Raw genomic sequence first — 15,504 nt, forward strand, 5'->3', positions numbered from 1 at the left:
TGGGATCTTGTGTTTATTTCCCCAAATCCTCTCCCAGTGTTGTTCTTGTTAAACTAAAACTATTAAAAAAATGTTTTGGTAATTGAAGTAAAATAAAATAAAATAAAAACTTGTAAACTAATAATTAAACAAATAATAATAATAATAAAATAATAAAAATGACAAACATATATAAAATTACTAAAACAAACTAAGTAAACAAAAGTAAAATGAAAACTGAAAATATAAAAATATAAGCTAATTCAAAATATGAATAAATACTCTAATAGTATATAAATAATACTAAAATAACTCATCTTTTCATCTGGGCATTTAAAAACCATATTTTCTCCCCTTTTCTTCCCTTCTAATAATTAACCTCAAAATTATTACAATTATTTATTATTATTATTATTATTAATAAACAGAAAGACAATAATACTAATAATTGGACCAAAATTAAAAATAAAGTCCAATAATAATAATAATTTATTATTATTATTATTATTAAATTATTGTTTTTAAAATTCAGTAATGGAAATTTTTTATTCAGTTAAATATGAATTTTTACTTCATATTCGTTCTCTACAATTATGTTAGTAGAACCTGGCGTCATTGGCTCACTCACTTTGCTGTCAGAGCACACTGATGAGTCTAATCTCTCAGCTGTCTAAACATTGGAAGCTATCCAGCCTGGTAAACCAGCTCCTGTGACCCTCTGTGATGGCAAAAAAAACAAAAAAACTACACGCTGGAAAAATCAATGTCTCGCCCACATTGAGACCTGAGCTTGTAATTAAACAATATTGGATCCAATCTTGCCCATCAATCGGTGATGCTGCTTCTGTGGCAGCAACCGAATTGTTTTTAACACTTGCTGTAACACCTCTCCTTCCTGCCCACTTCTCTCTAACATGCACACACACCCTGGCTGCGACACTGAAGAGAGCGTGTAATTATTCTGTGAGAAACAACAGGCCACCACATGCACTGCAGTCAAGAGCTATTACATCTCTGCAGATAGGTGTGCGCGCAGCACAGCGCAAAGGCGCTAATTGGTGCCACGTGCATGAGGGATCTGAATGTCAAGAGAAGAATGCGGCAAAATAGCTTAGCCTCAAGTCCCCAGCAGTGAATGCTAGCGAGTGTGCGGCATTAGATCAATCAAAACCCTTCATGCTGATGAGACAGAATTGCAAGCATTCTTGACAATGAGCCTTTTGATTCATCCTTCCGTCATTTAGGAGACCCTCAAACAGCTCCAGGAAGAGATGCAGAACATCACAGAGGCTCAAAATGCCCTCAGGACCTTCTCTGATTGGCTGAGCGCAGCAAGGAAGAATTTTAAAATCGTTACCGAAAGGACAGAAGCTCTCGATCGCATTACAATGGAAAAAAAGATGAAGAGGCTGGAGGTATGGCATAGTTAAATAACACACACATTAGCATGTTAATATATATATATATATTAGGGCCGGGACTTTAATGCGTTAATTAAGATTAATTAATTACAGACTTTAACGCGTTAATTAATTACACAAAATTTTTTGTTTTAATCGCACTTATTTTTGCACCGCGGAACGTTTTTCACTGGATGAGTTTCGGCGGACCGATTATACTGGCGCACCAACTAGCGTTCATGACGAAGAAGCTGACGAGATCGCTTTGATTGGCCGGTGGATGGGAAATTTTGTTACAAAAAACGAACGGATGGAAGCGTCGATAAGAGCATGGTTGTGTGCAAGCTATGCAACAAGGAATTTGCCATTGCTATTAGTGTATTATAATTTTTTTTAATGGCAAAAATTGCACTGGTCTGCTTGACTTGGTTGAACAAAAAATGTTGCTTAAGCTTATGTATTCACTATTCAGTCATTATTCAATGGTATACTAAAAATCCATGTGAAAAAAATTACTTCTCACTGTTCTCAGGTCAAATATTTATGCAATTAAAATGCGATTAATTTCGATTCATTAATTACAAAGCCTCTAATTAATTAGATTAATTTTTTTAATCGAGTCCCGGCCCTAATATATATATATATATATATATATATACTGTATATATATATATATATATAATTTTATTTCTGCAAATAAAGATAAACACTTAAAATTGAAGGAACAGATAAAACTGTCAACCCTTTTTATCCGGTGGTTTAACAGCTATTGATTTGGCCTGTTAAATTGCCCAGACGCACACCACAGACTAGGACTCTCAGTGGGCCTGGCACAGTTTTGCACTCATATTTGAGATCACAAGAGTCAATCTGTGTGTATGTGTGTGCACATGTACAAGTCTCTTTGTCATCTTAAGGATATGATCAATATGTCTACTACACAAAGCAAAAGAAAGCTTTAGTGCGATCGCACCCTACGTGCAAGCGCACACACACACACACACACACACACACACACACACACACACACACACACACACACACACACACACACACACACACACACACACACACACACACACACACACACAGCCAGCCACTTCACACACTCCCCCACTGTGATAGCTGAGATGAAGGAGCGGTCTGTCTGTGGAACCTGCTGGCACAGACTGTGTAATTGATGCAATGCCCTTGCAGCTTCAACATCACATAACACACTCTTCCTTCTCACACATGTATACATATCTATACAACTCATTCGGTTCATTTAATCCACGTTGAGATCAATGGTGCAACACAGACACTAATAGCAAATTGACATGGAGAAACTGTCTGTGTTGTGTACTATGTACACCCACTCCATTAAACGACAGCGGTTTAGACGCATGTATTTGTGAATTAATAAACAGCCAATTAAGTGTATGCTTCTTTGGCCAGATCATATTTCTTGGCCCAATTATCCTTGCATTCTACATCTCTCTGCATCACTAGCTTCTCATTTCCTTATTTGTGTGTGGAGATCATCATTAAAACACTGGGGCTCCTTTCCCTGTCAGTACCGCAGCAGTAGCTCCAGATCCTGCCGGACAGCCAGGGACCTCTCATGTACTGCTCTTTTTAGAGACAACAGGCTGATATCATATAGAGAAGCTTCCCGCTTAAAGGTAAAGGAGTAGGAGGGGTTGAGTGCGGTCGTTGCCGGGGAAACCCCGCTGCGGCAGGCCCATTTAAGGCCTGGGTAATTGGGTCTTCCTCTCATATCTCTGTCCGGGGCCTCACCGGGTCTCCGCACACAGGTGTCAGGAGCCCGACAGGCTTCAAAGTACCCATCAGAAAAGACCACTTTAGAGGAGCGCTGAAGCTCTACATGAATACAGGGATCAGAAGCTGTCAGGAACAGGAAATACTGTACATGTCTTGGTTGCACACTGGGGAAGGCATAAATATCTTTCCTGTGGCTCATTAAATTATTGATTTTTGTTTGTTTGTTATTGTCGTTCTTTTTGTACCCTTTCATTTGTTGTTTAAAAGATTCTCTCACCCCGCAGTCTCTACAGGGGGAGATGGATCAAGGTCACAGCTTGCTTAAAACACTTCGAGAGACAACGGAGCAGGCCGTTTCCTTCTTGGATGACCCTGGAGCATCCAGGCTAGAGAGGGAAGTGCAAACGGGGCGATCACAGCTCGAAGAGCTTATTCTGGGGCTACGGGAGGAGCATGCAACCCTGGAAAGGAGCATTGTGCTCTATAAAGATTTCCAAGAGCGCTACAAGGGCCAAATGCAGTGGCTTAGGGAGACTCGAGCTCTGCTCAGCTCTACTGTTGAACCTAAAGCAGAACTGTACCAGAGAAAAGCCCAGCTGGCCAAGTACAAGGTGGGTGAATTGTTTTACAGTCTCCAACCTATATGAAATGTGTAGTTGTGACTAGCTCCATCAACAAAAGTGATAGTTCCCCCATGTGTCATTTTTAAAATATCCACCAGCAGCATTGTCAATGAATAATGCAGTCAGTTTTTCATTTATAATCAGTTTTTATTTATATTTTTTAATAGTATATAAATATGTATATATTAACACATTTGATTGAAAATACAATTAAAACTGATAATATATTATGAAATATTATTACAATTTAAAATAAATATTTTCTATTTCAATATACTTTAAAATGTAATTTATTCCTGTGATGGCAAAGCTGAATTTTCAGCATCATTACTCCAGTCTTCAGTGCCACTTGATCCTGCAAAAATGATTCTAATATGCTGATTTGTGCTCAGGAAACATTTACTATCATTATCAATGTTGAAAACTGTTGTGCCGCTTAATATTTTTGTGGAAACTGTGATATATTTTTTCATTCATTCTTTGATAAATAGAAAAACATTTATTTGAAATAGGAATCTTTTGTTACTATGCAAAAGTCTGTTTTAATCAATTTAATGTGTCCTTGCTAAATAAAAGTATTAAAATCTCACCCCACAGACTGCGCAGTGTATATCTCTGTATCTGTATTCTATGTTCTCTTGTGTCCAGGCTGTGGAGCTTTTGTTGGTATCCCGTGATTCTGCCGTGAGCTTTGTGCTAGAGAAAGGAGAAAGTCTGCTGACCCTCCTTCACTCCCCTTCCATCACAGACAACATGACCAGATTACAGGCAGACTACAAGGAGCTGTGTGGCTCAGCAAGGGTGAGCTCATAATGACTACAAAATACTACAATCATTTAAATGCAACATAACATGGAAAATGCTATGATTTCAGGGCATTAATTTATGACCTGCCACTTTTACATATCAATGCTTGTTTTCAGCAATTCGGAAGGATAACAGTCATATATATAGTATCATTTTAAACTAAATTGTAAATTAAACAAAATGCTACTAAAATGTAGATTATTTCCCCTTTAATAATTTGAATATATTTGGAGGCTTTAATGTGCTATTTCCTTAAAGATTGCATCCATTAACCCTGCAAACAGTGCCATGAATACTCACTTTCAAATAATTCATCTCATGCTTGCAGCTGTCAGAAGCTCTTTATTGTGCAAGAGGGTTTCCAGCTGTGTGTTTATATAGGTGCTTTAATTGGAGTGCTTACTAATGTCTTGATCATTTCTGTGATTTAAATGTATTTCCTTAGACCCATGTTCACAGATTGGAGGGCCAGGTGAAGAAACAGGAAGCTTACCACAAAGATCTACAGGAAATTGAGCGTTGGCTGTTGCAGATGTCCAGCAGGATGGTGACTCCCGACCCGTCATCAAGCGGTGGCCTGGAAGCTGCCACTCAGCAACTAGCCAGACACAAGGTGACAAATCATAAAGCTTCACAGAAAAGCAAAACCCCTTAAACATCCAATAAGACATACGTTGTTTACACGCGTTCGAAATCATAATGTCAAGAGTTCCTGCTAATACCAGTGTTTTCAAGAATATTTAATGCTACTACTATCTTTTGTGTTAAATTTATATGTCTCATCTCAGGCTATTATGGAGGAGATAGCAGGTTTTGAGGAGCGTTTGGCTACACTAAAGGAAAAGGGAGAGGAGCTGTTGTCCGGCTGCAGTGAGCGCCTCCAGGCACGGCTTCGCCAGCAAATTCAGAACCACCAGCAGGGAGCAAGAGACAGCTACTCTGCCATCTGCAGCACTGCCCAGCGTGTGAGTTTACTTGGCCACACAAAAGTACAAGACCAGCATTGTGCCGATGTTTACTGTGCATTGAGACTTATGACATTATATAAAGACCACAGTTTCTATAGGTAGGAGTATAATTATGTGTCTTTTAGTGATGACCAGTACACTGGTGCAACGGTATTGGCCTGTAAATGTGCCTGCAAACATCAACTAGGTGTTTAAAAGCAGCCGATTATGTCTTGTCAATGACGAAAAAGTCAAAATGGGGTGGAAAAAGGTGTTGGACAGTTTAAAAACTCATTAAATTCAAGAATGAATTTAAGAAGAAATGACAGCAGAGTTACATTGTTAATTTAAATTTTTAACAAACTATGCAAACAGCATAAACATTATTTACAAACAAATAATATATATAGTTAGAAAATTCTGCCAGCGTGCCAGCTTTCTGCCAGAACCTCTTGATTATTTTAATCCACCCTGCCTGGCTTCCTAGTTGCACAGGACCAACTAAAGTGAATCCTCCTCTCAGTGTACTTGTCTTTTAAATCAGATTAAACAACCCTTACCAGGCAGTCAATAAACCAGGGATTTCTGGCAATGAAATGTGCTTGCCATTTTGACTTCTGCATGCCAGTGTCATTACAAGTAGACACATCAGGAGGCACTAAGAAATCATTTCACCATGAAAGCATATCATTAAAGCCCACGGCAATGAAAGTGAGCACATACCCCCTTTGCAAATCACCATTTCCCCCCTACTCCAGCTCTTGCAGTATCCCACAAAAAGCTGCCACCTGCTTTCCTCTAAGAACCCTAATCACACACACCCCTAATATGGCAACAACCACTCTCTGCCATCTGACACATTGCCTGCTCAGTCACTCTCTGAGCAAACCACCCAGTCTATTAATACCTCGGCCCCTTCCCCGTGCCAGTTTTATTTAGCCCATCAAGTCCAATTCCGTCAAAACAAGCCGAGGCATTGATAAAACCCTTCCCTTCTGGTTGGCTAGTTTTTACCCCATACCATTTTGTGCCAACCTTGCCAGAACAATGCCATCCGGTAAATCCTGCCACCTGGCAATCTGGTCAATGAGTCCCATAGTCTGCATGTACTCTGCCAACTCCTGTCGTCTGCCAAAGAAAGCCTGTCGTTGCCTGCCCCCCGCAAGGACTTGTGAATTAAGAATGTCAATCAGCGTCAGCTTTTCTGCTCATGGGATTAGGGATGCCAGAGCATTCAACACCTGTCAAATGGACTTTACTTTATGTTGACCCGATTTAGCATGGTTAACTGTATGCCCCACCCATGTCATTCTCCGTTTTTACTCCTCAAATATGTCAGAGTCATGCTGTTCCTGTTTTATGCAGCTACGGATTACTTTAAATACCCTTTGATGTCCATAATTTAAATGCTTTGTTATGAATTAAGTCAGTTTTGACCCCTATAGGTGGCATTGTTTAAATTTTAGCCAATTACTTTTGGCCACTAAATACAGTGTGGTTATTTTGAAGCAAAACTCTTCTGTCTGTTTGTGCAGGTGTATCAGAGTCTGGATCGGGAACTGCAGAAGCACGTAAGTCTGCGGGATACGTTGCAACAGTGTCAGAGATGGGTTTCAAATGTACAAGAGGAGATACAGCTTCCTGCACATGCACCACTCTGCCTACAGGAGGCGCTAGCACAGGTATAGGTTTTTATGTTGCTTTGTGTTTCTACACAAAAGTGGCTTTCCTGCACAGTTAAGTTGCAATGAGAAAGCCAGCGTCTATGTATAATCAACTCTACCTTATTTGGTTTTTCGGGGTCTCTTAAATGTCTCATTAGATGAAGCAGGATCGAACTCTGCAGGAGCAGGCTAGTACCTATTTGCAGCTGGTGTGCTCTACCTGTGATCTTTCTGATGAGAAAGTACGAGAGACGGCTGCTGAAATACAGCAGGTCAAACTTCAGGTGAGTGACATAAATACATTAAAGTTTCTAATGTTCTAACTTCAGATTTTAGTTGTTTCTTCTACTATGGGCACTTTTATTTACAGAACCCTTAAAGGGATATGGTGATAGGAGAAAGAAATTATATCTCAATGCGTTTGTGTTCACTTTTAAAACTTTTACATCACCCAGAGAAACTTTGCATTTGTTTTATTTTTACATTTTTTTCCCTTTGTTATATGAAAGTCACATTGAACCTTTAAACCTTTTTTACCATGCCTTCATAATTTATTTTGCTTTTCAAACAATGTTTGTGTAGGTTTTTATAGTTTTTCACTTTAAAATATTAAAATCCATCATAAACATTGGATTTGGTTAGAAAATGTTTAGAGATGTTTTCTGCCTAATACAGATTGAGGAGAGGATGCTGGAATCTCAAGAACTAAGAGAAAACTGGAGAGAGATCAAGGACTTGCGTTCCAACCTTGAATTTCATCTTCTTGAGGCTGAACAACTCCTCCAGAGCATGTTGAGGAGGCCAGCTGAGCTCGAGCCAAAGGTTGCTCAGAACCAGCTGGACCAGGCTCAGGTAAGTGACACCTTTGTTTCCAGATGAAATCCATTTGAAGACCGCAAAATTATTACCCATTTTTATGAAACAAGGGTTATATGAGATTTTACTGAAACACTACTGCAAATTTAATATTACATTAATACCTTATGCACAAGTTTTGTACGAGATCTATCAGTTAATCAGATACAGTCTATTATGTATTGCTGAAAGCTCTGGCGATCTTTGCCCTCTGTTACATTTCCTGGCAGGAAGCTTCATTCATTAATAAAGATTTCTCCCCAGATTACTCGTCTGGGTGTAATTATGGATGTGTGAATTGATTTGTCAGTGCCTGTAATAACAGCGTCCAGGCAGACCCCTTCATTGTGTATGAAAAATAGCACATATTACCATCTCTGGATGTGCTGAGAATTGTCAACAATAGATTGAATGAAAACCCCAATTACCTCAAAGCTCACTCTCTGCCAGTGACAGAGGGCGTCATCCAGAGCTGTCCATTTGGTAGGATATCAAATAAAGACAGGCAGCATTTATTAATAATACCCCATATTTCATTTCACAAAGGACTTTATCCAGGAGATGCGCGCCAGGCAGGTTGAGCTGACCCAGCTGAGAGAAAGCATTAATAGGCTAACGGCTGGTCAGGAGTCCCCCGAGCTTATGGAAGTTGGGCGCCTGCGCTGTGCTTGGCTGGATCTGGGCAGACAAGCTGCACAGCTGCTGGAACAGAAAGAGGAGGATCTACAGAGAAGCGGGGACTATCATGACTGCATTTGTATGGTGGAGGAGTTGTTTGACCAGCTGTCCAAGAAATGGGATCAATTGGCCAGGCATGCAATATTCCCTTTCAGATTTTGCACAACATACTCATGTTTGATAGTTACCATGTGTTGTTCTTCAGACATCATTCTTCTCTTTGTTCACAAAAATACTGAATCTTTTCTAGGGGAGATATTGAGAGCACAGCTGAGTGTCTGGATGCCTTAAAGAAGTTGTCCACAGACTTGCAGGACCAGAGATGTGTGCTCGATGACCTGAGAAATAATAGGCACGGAATCCTGCCTCGTCTGAGCTTAGAAGACAGAGACCTGGTTAAAGAGCAGGTTGGTTACCTTGAGCAACGTTGGACCCAGGTGGAATCGCTTGTCCAGAAGAAAATCCAAGATTTAGCCCAAACACTGGAAGAATTGAGTCAAATTGAGGACCATTTGCGGGAGGCACAAGAATGGGCTGAGTTGCAGCAACCGTCCCTCTCTGAGGTTCTTAAGACCAGTCCCCCTCCAGATTTGGCCCAAAGCTTTCTGTTTGATCACTTGAGCTTTTGTGCAGAACTGGAGGCCAAGCAAAAGCTTCTGGCAGAGGTTGTGACAGATGCTAACAGCCTTTCCTATCGCCTAGGACTTAATGAAAGGAGGAAACTGCAGACTTTCGTTCAGGAAGCACAGGCAGAAGTAGAATTGCTTGGAACTAAGGCAGCTCAATATCGTAAAAGCCTCAGTAAAGTATTTACAGAACGAACACAGTTCCTACAAGCCCTCGACAGGGCAGCTGAATGGATCCGGAAGCAAGAGCAGAGGGCTCTTGCAGATGATCATGTGGCGCTCCTACCAAATGTTCTGCACAAGCAGGTGTCAACTTGTAAGAATTTTACCAGCAGTCTAAGAGCATATCAGGTGGAGCTCACGTCACTTTGGACACAGGGACGAGAATTAGTAAAGGATGCAACCGAGGAGGAAAAGAAGGTGACCCTTCAGAAGCTGGAGGAGTTGCAAGTCACCTTTGAAGCCTCCTTGCAAAAGAGCATGGAGCATCTGCAGAATCTAGAGAAAGCACTAGTCATTCGGAAGTACTTTAAAGTGGACCTTGACAGGATCTGTGAGTGGCTAAAACAAGCAGAAGTAGCTACATTTCCAATTATTGACCTGAGCGGCAATGACGAAGACCTTCAGAACCAGTTGACCGAATACCAACAGCTTCTTGATCATGCTTCAGAGTATGAAAATCTTTTGCTTATTGTCCAAAGGGCAGGACAGGAGATTCTTCCCACCTTAAATGAGGTTGACCACTGCTACCTAGATGAGAAACTCAATGGCCTTCCACAACAGTACAATGACATGCTGTTGTTGATTAGAGAGAAACGCGACAGGATTCAACAAGTGCTTTTGGAGCGCAGGGAGTTTGAGTCCCTCATTGATGTCACACGAAAAGCTTTGCAGGAACTTCAGGAGAAATGTGATAGTTTAGAGATGTCAGCCAACCAAAGTCTAGAAGAGGGAGAAAGATTGCACAACAATTATGAAGTTCTCCTGAATGGTCTTGCAAATCTCTTTCAGGGAATGAAAGATCTTAGAGTTAAAACTCAGGATTTCCTTAGCATGGGTCAGCCATATGCTCCTGAAGTCACTGACCAGTTAGTTTATCTCCACGGCAGTCTTAACCAGCAGATAGAGTGCAGGATGAAAGATTTACAGAAAACATTGAAAATATTAAATGACCACCAAGCAGTTATCGAGAAAATGGACTATAGCATCACTAGATTAAAGGAACAGCTTGACAAACTTGACTCAGATGAGGAGGTAGATGCCACAGAGAGATTATCTACTCTATACAACCTTTCAAAATGTCTTGAAGTGGTTAGTTCCTATCCAGAGGGTCTCAAAGCACAAACCGATGACCTCAACCAGCACTTTGATTTAGAGACCCTTAAGACTCAGGTAATCTTCAGGGAGGAACAACTTCTTACTTTAAAGCAAAGGATTAATACACACATAGAAGAATGTGAGAGAGGTTTTTTAGGAAATAAGGATTATCAAAGTGATAGTAAAGTATCAATAGACTGGCTCAAGAGTCTTAGGGATCAATTGAGATGTCCATCAATATTTGAAGAAGCAAAAATTGAAATTGTGCAGGAGGAGGTCAGATCACTGTCAGCACTTCAAGAAGAAATGAAATCTAGGTTTAGAGTATTAGAAGTACTAACTAATGAAGAGAAAGAGAAGTGCATCAGTGACCAAAAACCATTTCCGAAACTCTTTGAAACCAATTTGATGGATATTCCAAAGCTGAAGGATGATCTTGAACAAGCTTTTAACGCTAAACAGGTACGATTATATTAATTCCTGACAGTTAGTCTGTGTTTTCTGACTTTGTTATGAAATACTAAAGGGAGCTAATACACCTGTTTATCCTCAGGTGGCCTTGCAGTCTGTTCTGTCCCTGCTCCAGAGATACCACCACTTCTTGCAATCCATCCAGCAGTGGTTTGAGGAAGCTGGTTCTCTACTTGAGCAGGCCCCACATAATGTAGACCTGGAGAAAATTTCAGACTGTCTGAAGGACTTAGAAAATATAACAGGCCGGGAACAAACTGTCAAGTGTACGAGGCAAGAAATACGAGATCTAATCCCTCAAATGGGTGACTTTTTGAGCCCTTCTGTATTTAAGCAAATCCAGCAGCATTGTGTGGAGTCTCATCACAAGGGCACAGAGGTCTTTGAGCAGCTAAAACAACGTAGAGACAACTTGGAACGGTAATGCTAATAAGGTTTTGGCATCTAAATAGTTTTAAATATTGCACACAAGACTCAAACTTGCATTGCCTTGTTCATATTAACAATATGATGATTAACAGGCATTGAAGTTTATACTTTTTTAACAACTGGATTTGAAGTCACACACATTCACTTTATTTTTTTGTTAGAAGCATAACTCAGTGGAGATCCTTCCAAGATGAAACAGATAAAGTTATCAGGCAGATGAATGAAGTTGAGAAGAGGATGACTGAGTTTACAACTGCCAGAGCAAACTCCGAGCAAGAAGCTGAAGACAGGCTTTTTTTATACCAGGTCGTGACTATGCATTTCTTTCCTTGCCTAACTCCTTAAACATTGACTTTGATATGGGTGTTCCAGTTATTCTAAATATCTCCTATTGCTTCCATTTCTGTCTACAGAGAATTATGTTACAAGTTCAGGGTCTTGAAGACGCACTAAATGAACTGAAAGAAAAAGCAGCACAGTTTGATCAGCCTGCAATAAAAGACACTACTTCTCAGTCGGTCCATTCACTGAGCCAACGGTGGACTCGGTTGTACAGTGTTGCTAGAGCTCAGGTGAAAGCCCTCCAAGACTCTGCAGATAACTGGAGATGCACCAGGGAGAAGGTAAGGGAACTTCATGAGTAGATACTCACAACTTATTACACTAAGATGCTCTTTAAATTTAGAGAATGTAATCAAACTCATGCAATCAGTGCAAATCAGATACAAAATACCATAAAATAATTGTTAGGTGCCCAAATATTTTTAAGTAAATAAACAAACAAACAAACAAACATTATTTCCTATTAACTGTGGAAAAAGTCTAACCAATGATGCCATATTCATGAGTTATGATGAAGTAAAAGCAGTTATTCTGTAAGCAGTGAGCCCCTGTTGTGGATCTGAGATCAGACCAGAGCATCAGATGCCGACAGTGGCCTGGGAATGATGTAATGCTTGGCAATGATAGTCCATACCAAAATAGCCCAACATGGAAGTTGGCAACTCATCACTTCTCCCATAAATCTCTGCTGGAATCACAGTAATGTTAGCAGTACCTTGTCTTGTTTATTTTTGGCAGCGCACACTAATTCCGTGTTGTTTCTTTGTGACCTAAGCCTGTTTCATTGTTCCGCTAAGGATATGACATCACTCAGTAAGAAAGAGTCATAGTTTTTGCAGAACTCTATGTAGCACAGAGAGAGAGGAGAGCTAAAAACCACAAAGAGCTGTTTTCATCTGTTTCATGACTAATTCATTATTAAGAGTTCTTTGATGTCCTGATAGCTTCTCTTCTGTAAACGCAGTTGCTGATGTCTTAACCCCCTTCTGCAATGCAATACATATATAATTTTTTTACATTCAGTTAAAAGTGAAACAGTCATTAAGAATTTATGGAGTGTACTTTATCCCTAATTTTACATTTATTAAATGAAAGAACGGGGTTAAGACATCAGCAACTGCGTTTACAGAAGAGAAGCAATAAAATTAAATCTAAATATTAAATCAATATCTACATATTAAATCTACATAGCTGAATGAACGTCCAAAACTTGAAACATTTCAATTAAATGGCAACTGAACACGATAAATGTATAAAGTTATACATAAAACAAAACCAAAAAAAAACGTTTCTTTTCTTTCTTCTTTCCTTTTTTTTTTTTTTTTTACAATAAAATGAATGCTATAGCATGATAGTTGCACTTATTAACAGGAGTACAATTTTATTGGATTAACCCATCCCACATCTCTCGATGATTAGCTGGAGAAAATGCGAGCTGTCTGTGAGGACCTGCACAGTCGCGTTCCTGACAGCATGGTGGAAAAAGCCTCCAGTATGGCAGCCCTACACAGTCTTCTGGAGTACCACGACTCCTTCAGTCGAGAGGTGGAGAGAGAGAGCAGCTCCCTGACCCTCATCAGACACCATGTGCTCAACCTGTTTCTCCATCCTCACGTCGCTGCACCCTCCACACCCAGCAAACACCAAAACCAAGAGAACCCTTGTCTGCTGGAGATTCAGAGCATTCAGGAGAAATATGACAAGTATGTCTATCTGTCTATCTCTGTCCGTCCGTTTGTCCAAGAAATTGTTGCTAGAATTTAAATGTTTAGGTTATCTATCAACTAAATTCTATTACCTTTTCAGATCTCTGTCGTTTTATCGTTCTGTCAGTTCAAAGATAAATAATTGTATGGATTTAATATCTACTCTCAAGCACAGAAAGACAGAGTTGAGACAACACTATTCCAGTTCCATGTCATGAAACCCATTCCAGAAATTTTTTAAAAATTTCCACCCCTACTTTTCTGTCCATTGGCATAATATGTATTTGCTGTTTCCTTTTTCTCCTTCAGTCTGTTGCAGCAGGTGTGCGCTAGCCGGCAGCAGGTGCAGGTGGAGCTGCTGGAGAGAGAGGAAGTGGGGAGGGAGTTGGGTCTGCTGAAAGGCTGGATTCAGGACACCCAGGGGCTGCTGCTGAGTCCCACCGCAGACCTGGATAACCTGCTCACTGACCTGGAGGTACTGCAGCACACCATGCACAGTGGAGAGATGCATTTTAAAATCCTGCAACCCGGTTTACTTTACTCATGATAAGTATGGTTTGTTTTTATGGTTTCTGCTAGACGGCTCATGGTGGCATGCAGTCTCATCGCCAGAACCTTGAGCAGATTGCAGATCGTCAGCAGATGAAATATCAGGACCTCCATGCCACTCTTCCTTCTGAGATCAGCACCCAGCTGGCAGAGATCACACTGGCTCTGGGTTCTGCAGAAAATCAGGTACCTTCATTCATATTAGGAATTTCAAAAATAGAGGTACCAAACTAATTCTGGTGAGGAATTAATGTAAACTCAGTTTGTAAATGTAAACAGGCGAGACTAAAGATTGGATTTGTGTCAAAATATAAGCTCTGTGCATTAGACCTATGCAGCCTAATTGACCAACAGAAAATCAGTAACTGGTATTGATTTTGACTACTGAAAGTTTAAGTAACATCTCTTTATCACTTAGCTATTTTTTTCTCCTGTGCTCAGGTGCAGGCACGGGAAAGAGAGGTCCAACACAGCAGAGATATTAAAGAAGACTTTAACTCCAGACTTCAGGATATATCAAAGAAAGTCAAACTCATCTCTTTGAAACTCAAGCAGAAGGCCATGGATGTTGAGGAGGCTAAAGAGGAGACAGAGGTACAGTATGAATACAGCACTGCATTGGAAGCTGTGGTACAGACTTGCCCTAATTACTGAAGTGCACACTATAAATAATGACATGCTTGTACTCCAAAATGACTTCCTCGCAACCTGATTTCTAAATATATCAGAATGAGTGTAGTTTACAACAAGGCATTTTAGTATTATTTATTAATTTGATATTTTCAGTATTCATTTTAATTTTAGTTTAAGTTTTAGTAATTTTAGTTTTTAAGTTTTTCATCTTATATTTGTACTTTATTTTAATTTCTTTCAGCTTTATTTGATTTAATTTCAATTTCTAAAAAATATTTTGAATACTTTTATTTTTAGTCAACAATAACAACACTGCAACAAGGCGGCATGTCATTTCTTATAACACTTTTTAATCATTGCATATTAACTTTAAACAGTGTGTTTTTTTAACCTGCCATTTCTTTCGACTTTTTTTTCTCTCTTAATCCAGACTCTATTTGAGGAACTAGAGGAGTGTGGCCGTGCTCTGTCTGAGTTAGATGTGGCAGTGCAGGAGTTTGGAGAACAGAACCCTCTCCTAGCTAAACAGCTGGGCTCCAGCCTGAGTAAACTGACCGAGCTTCATGCTCAGACCAGCAGACTGGCGGAGGGAAGGACCACATGCCTTCAGAAGGTCAGCTTTGGGGAAAAACCTGTTTGGAAACAGTCATTATTTTTGTGATTCTGTTTGTTGATGCTAGTGGCACAGAAATTACACACTTAATCTTTAAATTT

The 15,504-nt window shown here is 39.9% G+C and overlaps 1 protein-coding gene across 1 annotated transcript in view; it reads left to right on the forward strand.

Moving 5' to 3' along the window:
- syne1a (spectrin repeat containing, nuclear envelope 1a) overlaps positions 1-15,504 on the forward strand; it is a 128,363-nt gene that overhangs the window by 62,326 nt on the left and 50,533 nt on the right. Inside the window, exons 68-85 of the mRNA XM_056259933.1 lie at positions 1,224-1,394; positions 3,428-3,754; positions 4,415-4,567; positions 5,019-5,186; positions 5,362-5,538; positions 7,056-7,202; positions 7,343-7,468; positions 7,860-8,036; positions 8,586-8,851; positions 8,968-11,122; positions 11,214-11,551; positions 11,722-11,866; positions 11,974-12,183; positions 13,322-13,605; positions 13,918-14,083; positions 14,188-14,343; positions 14,599-14,751; positions 15,221-15,403. Coding sequence (XP_056115908.1) covers positions 1,224-1,394; positions 3,428-3,754; positions 4,415-4,567; positions 5,019-5,186; positions 5,362-5,538; positions 7,056-7,202; positions 7,343-7,468; positions 7,860-8,036; positions 8,586-8,851; positions 8,968-11,122; positions 11,214-11,551; positions 11,722-11,866; positions 11,974-12,183; positions 13,322-13,605; positions 13,918-14,083; positions 14,188-14,343; positions 14,599-14,751; positions 15,221-15,403 — 5,502 coding nt within the window. The remainder of the gene's footprint in view (positions 1-1,223; positions 1,395-3,427; positions 3,755-4,414; positions 4,568-5,018; positions 5,187-5,361; positions 5,539-7,055; positions 7,203-7,342; positions 7,469-7,859; positions 8,037-8,585; positions 8,852-8,967; positions 11,123-11,213; positions 11,552-11,721; positions 11,867-11,973; positions 12,184-13,321; positions 13,606-13,917; positions 14,084-14,187; positions 14,344-14,598; positions 14,752-15,220; positions 15,404-15,504) is intronic.

This window comes from Rhinichthys klamathensis, unplaced genomic scaffold, assembly GCF_029890125.1.
Source record: "Rhinichthys klamathensis goyatoka isolate OS25496 unplaced genomic scaffold, OSU_Roscu_1.1 h1tg000170l_1, whole genome shotgun sequence".
Lineage (NCBI taxonomy): Eukaryota > Metazoa > Chordata > Actinopteri > Cypriniformes > Leuciscidae > Rhinichthys > Rhinichthys klamathensis.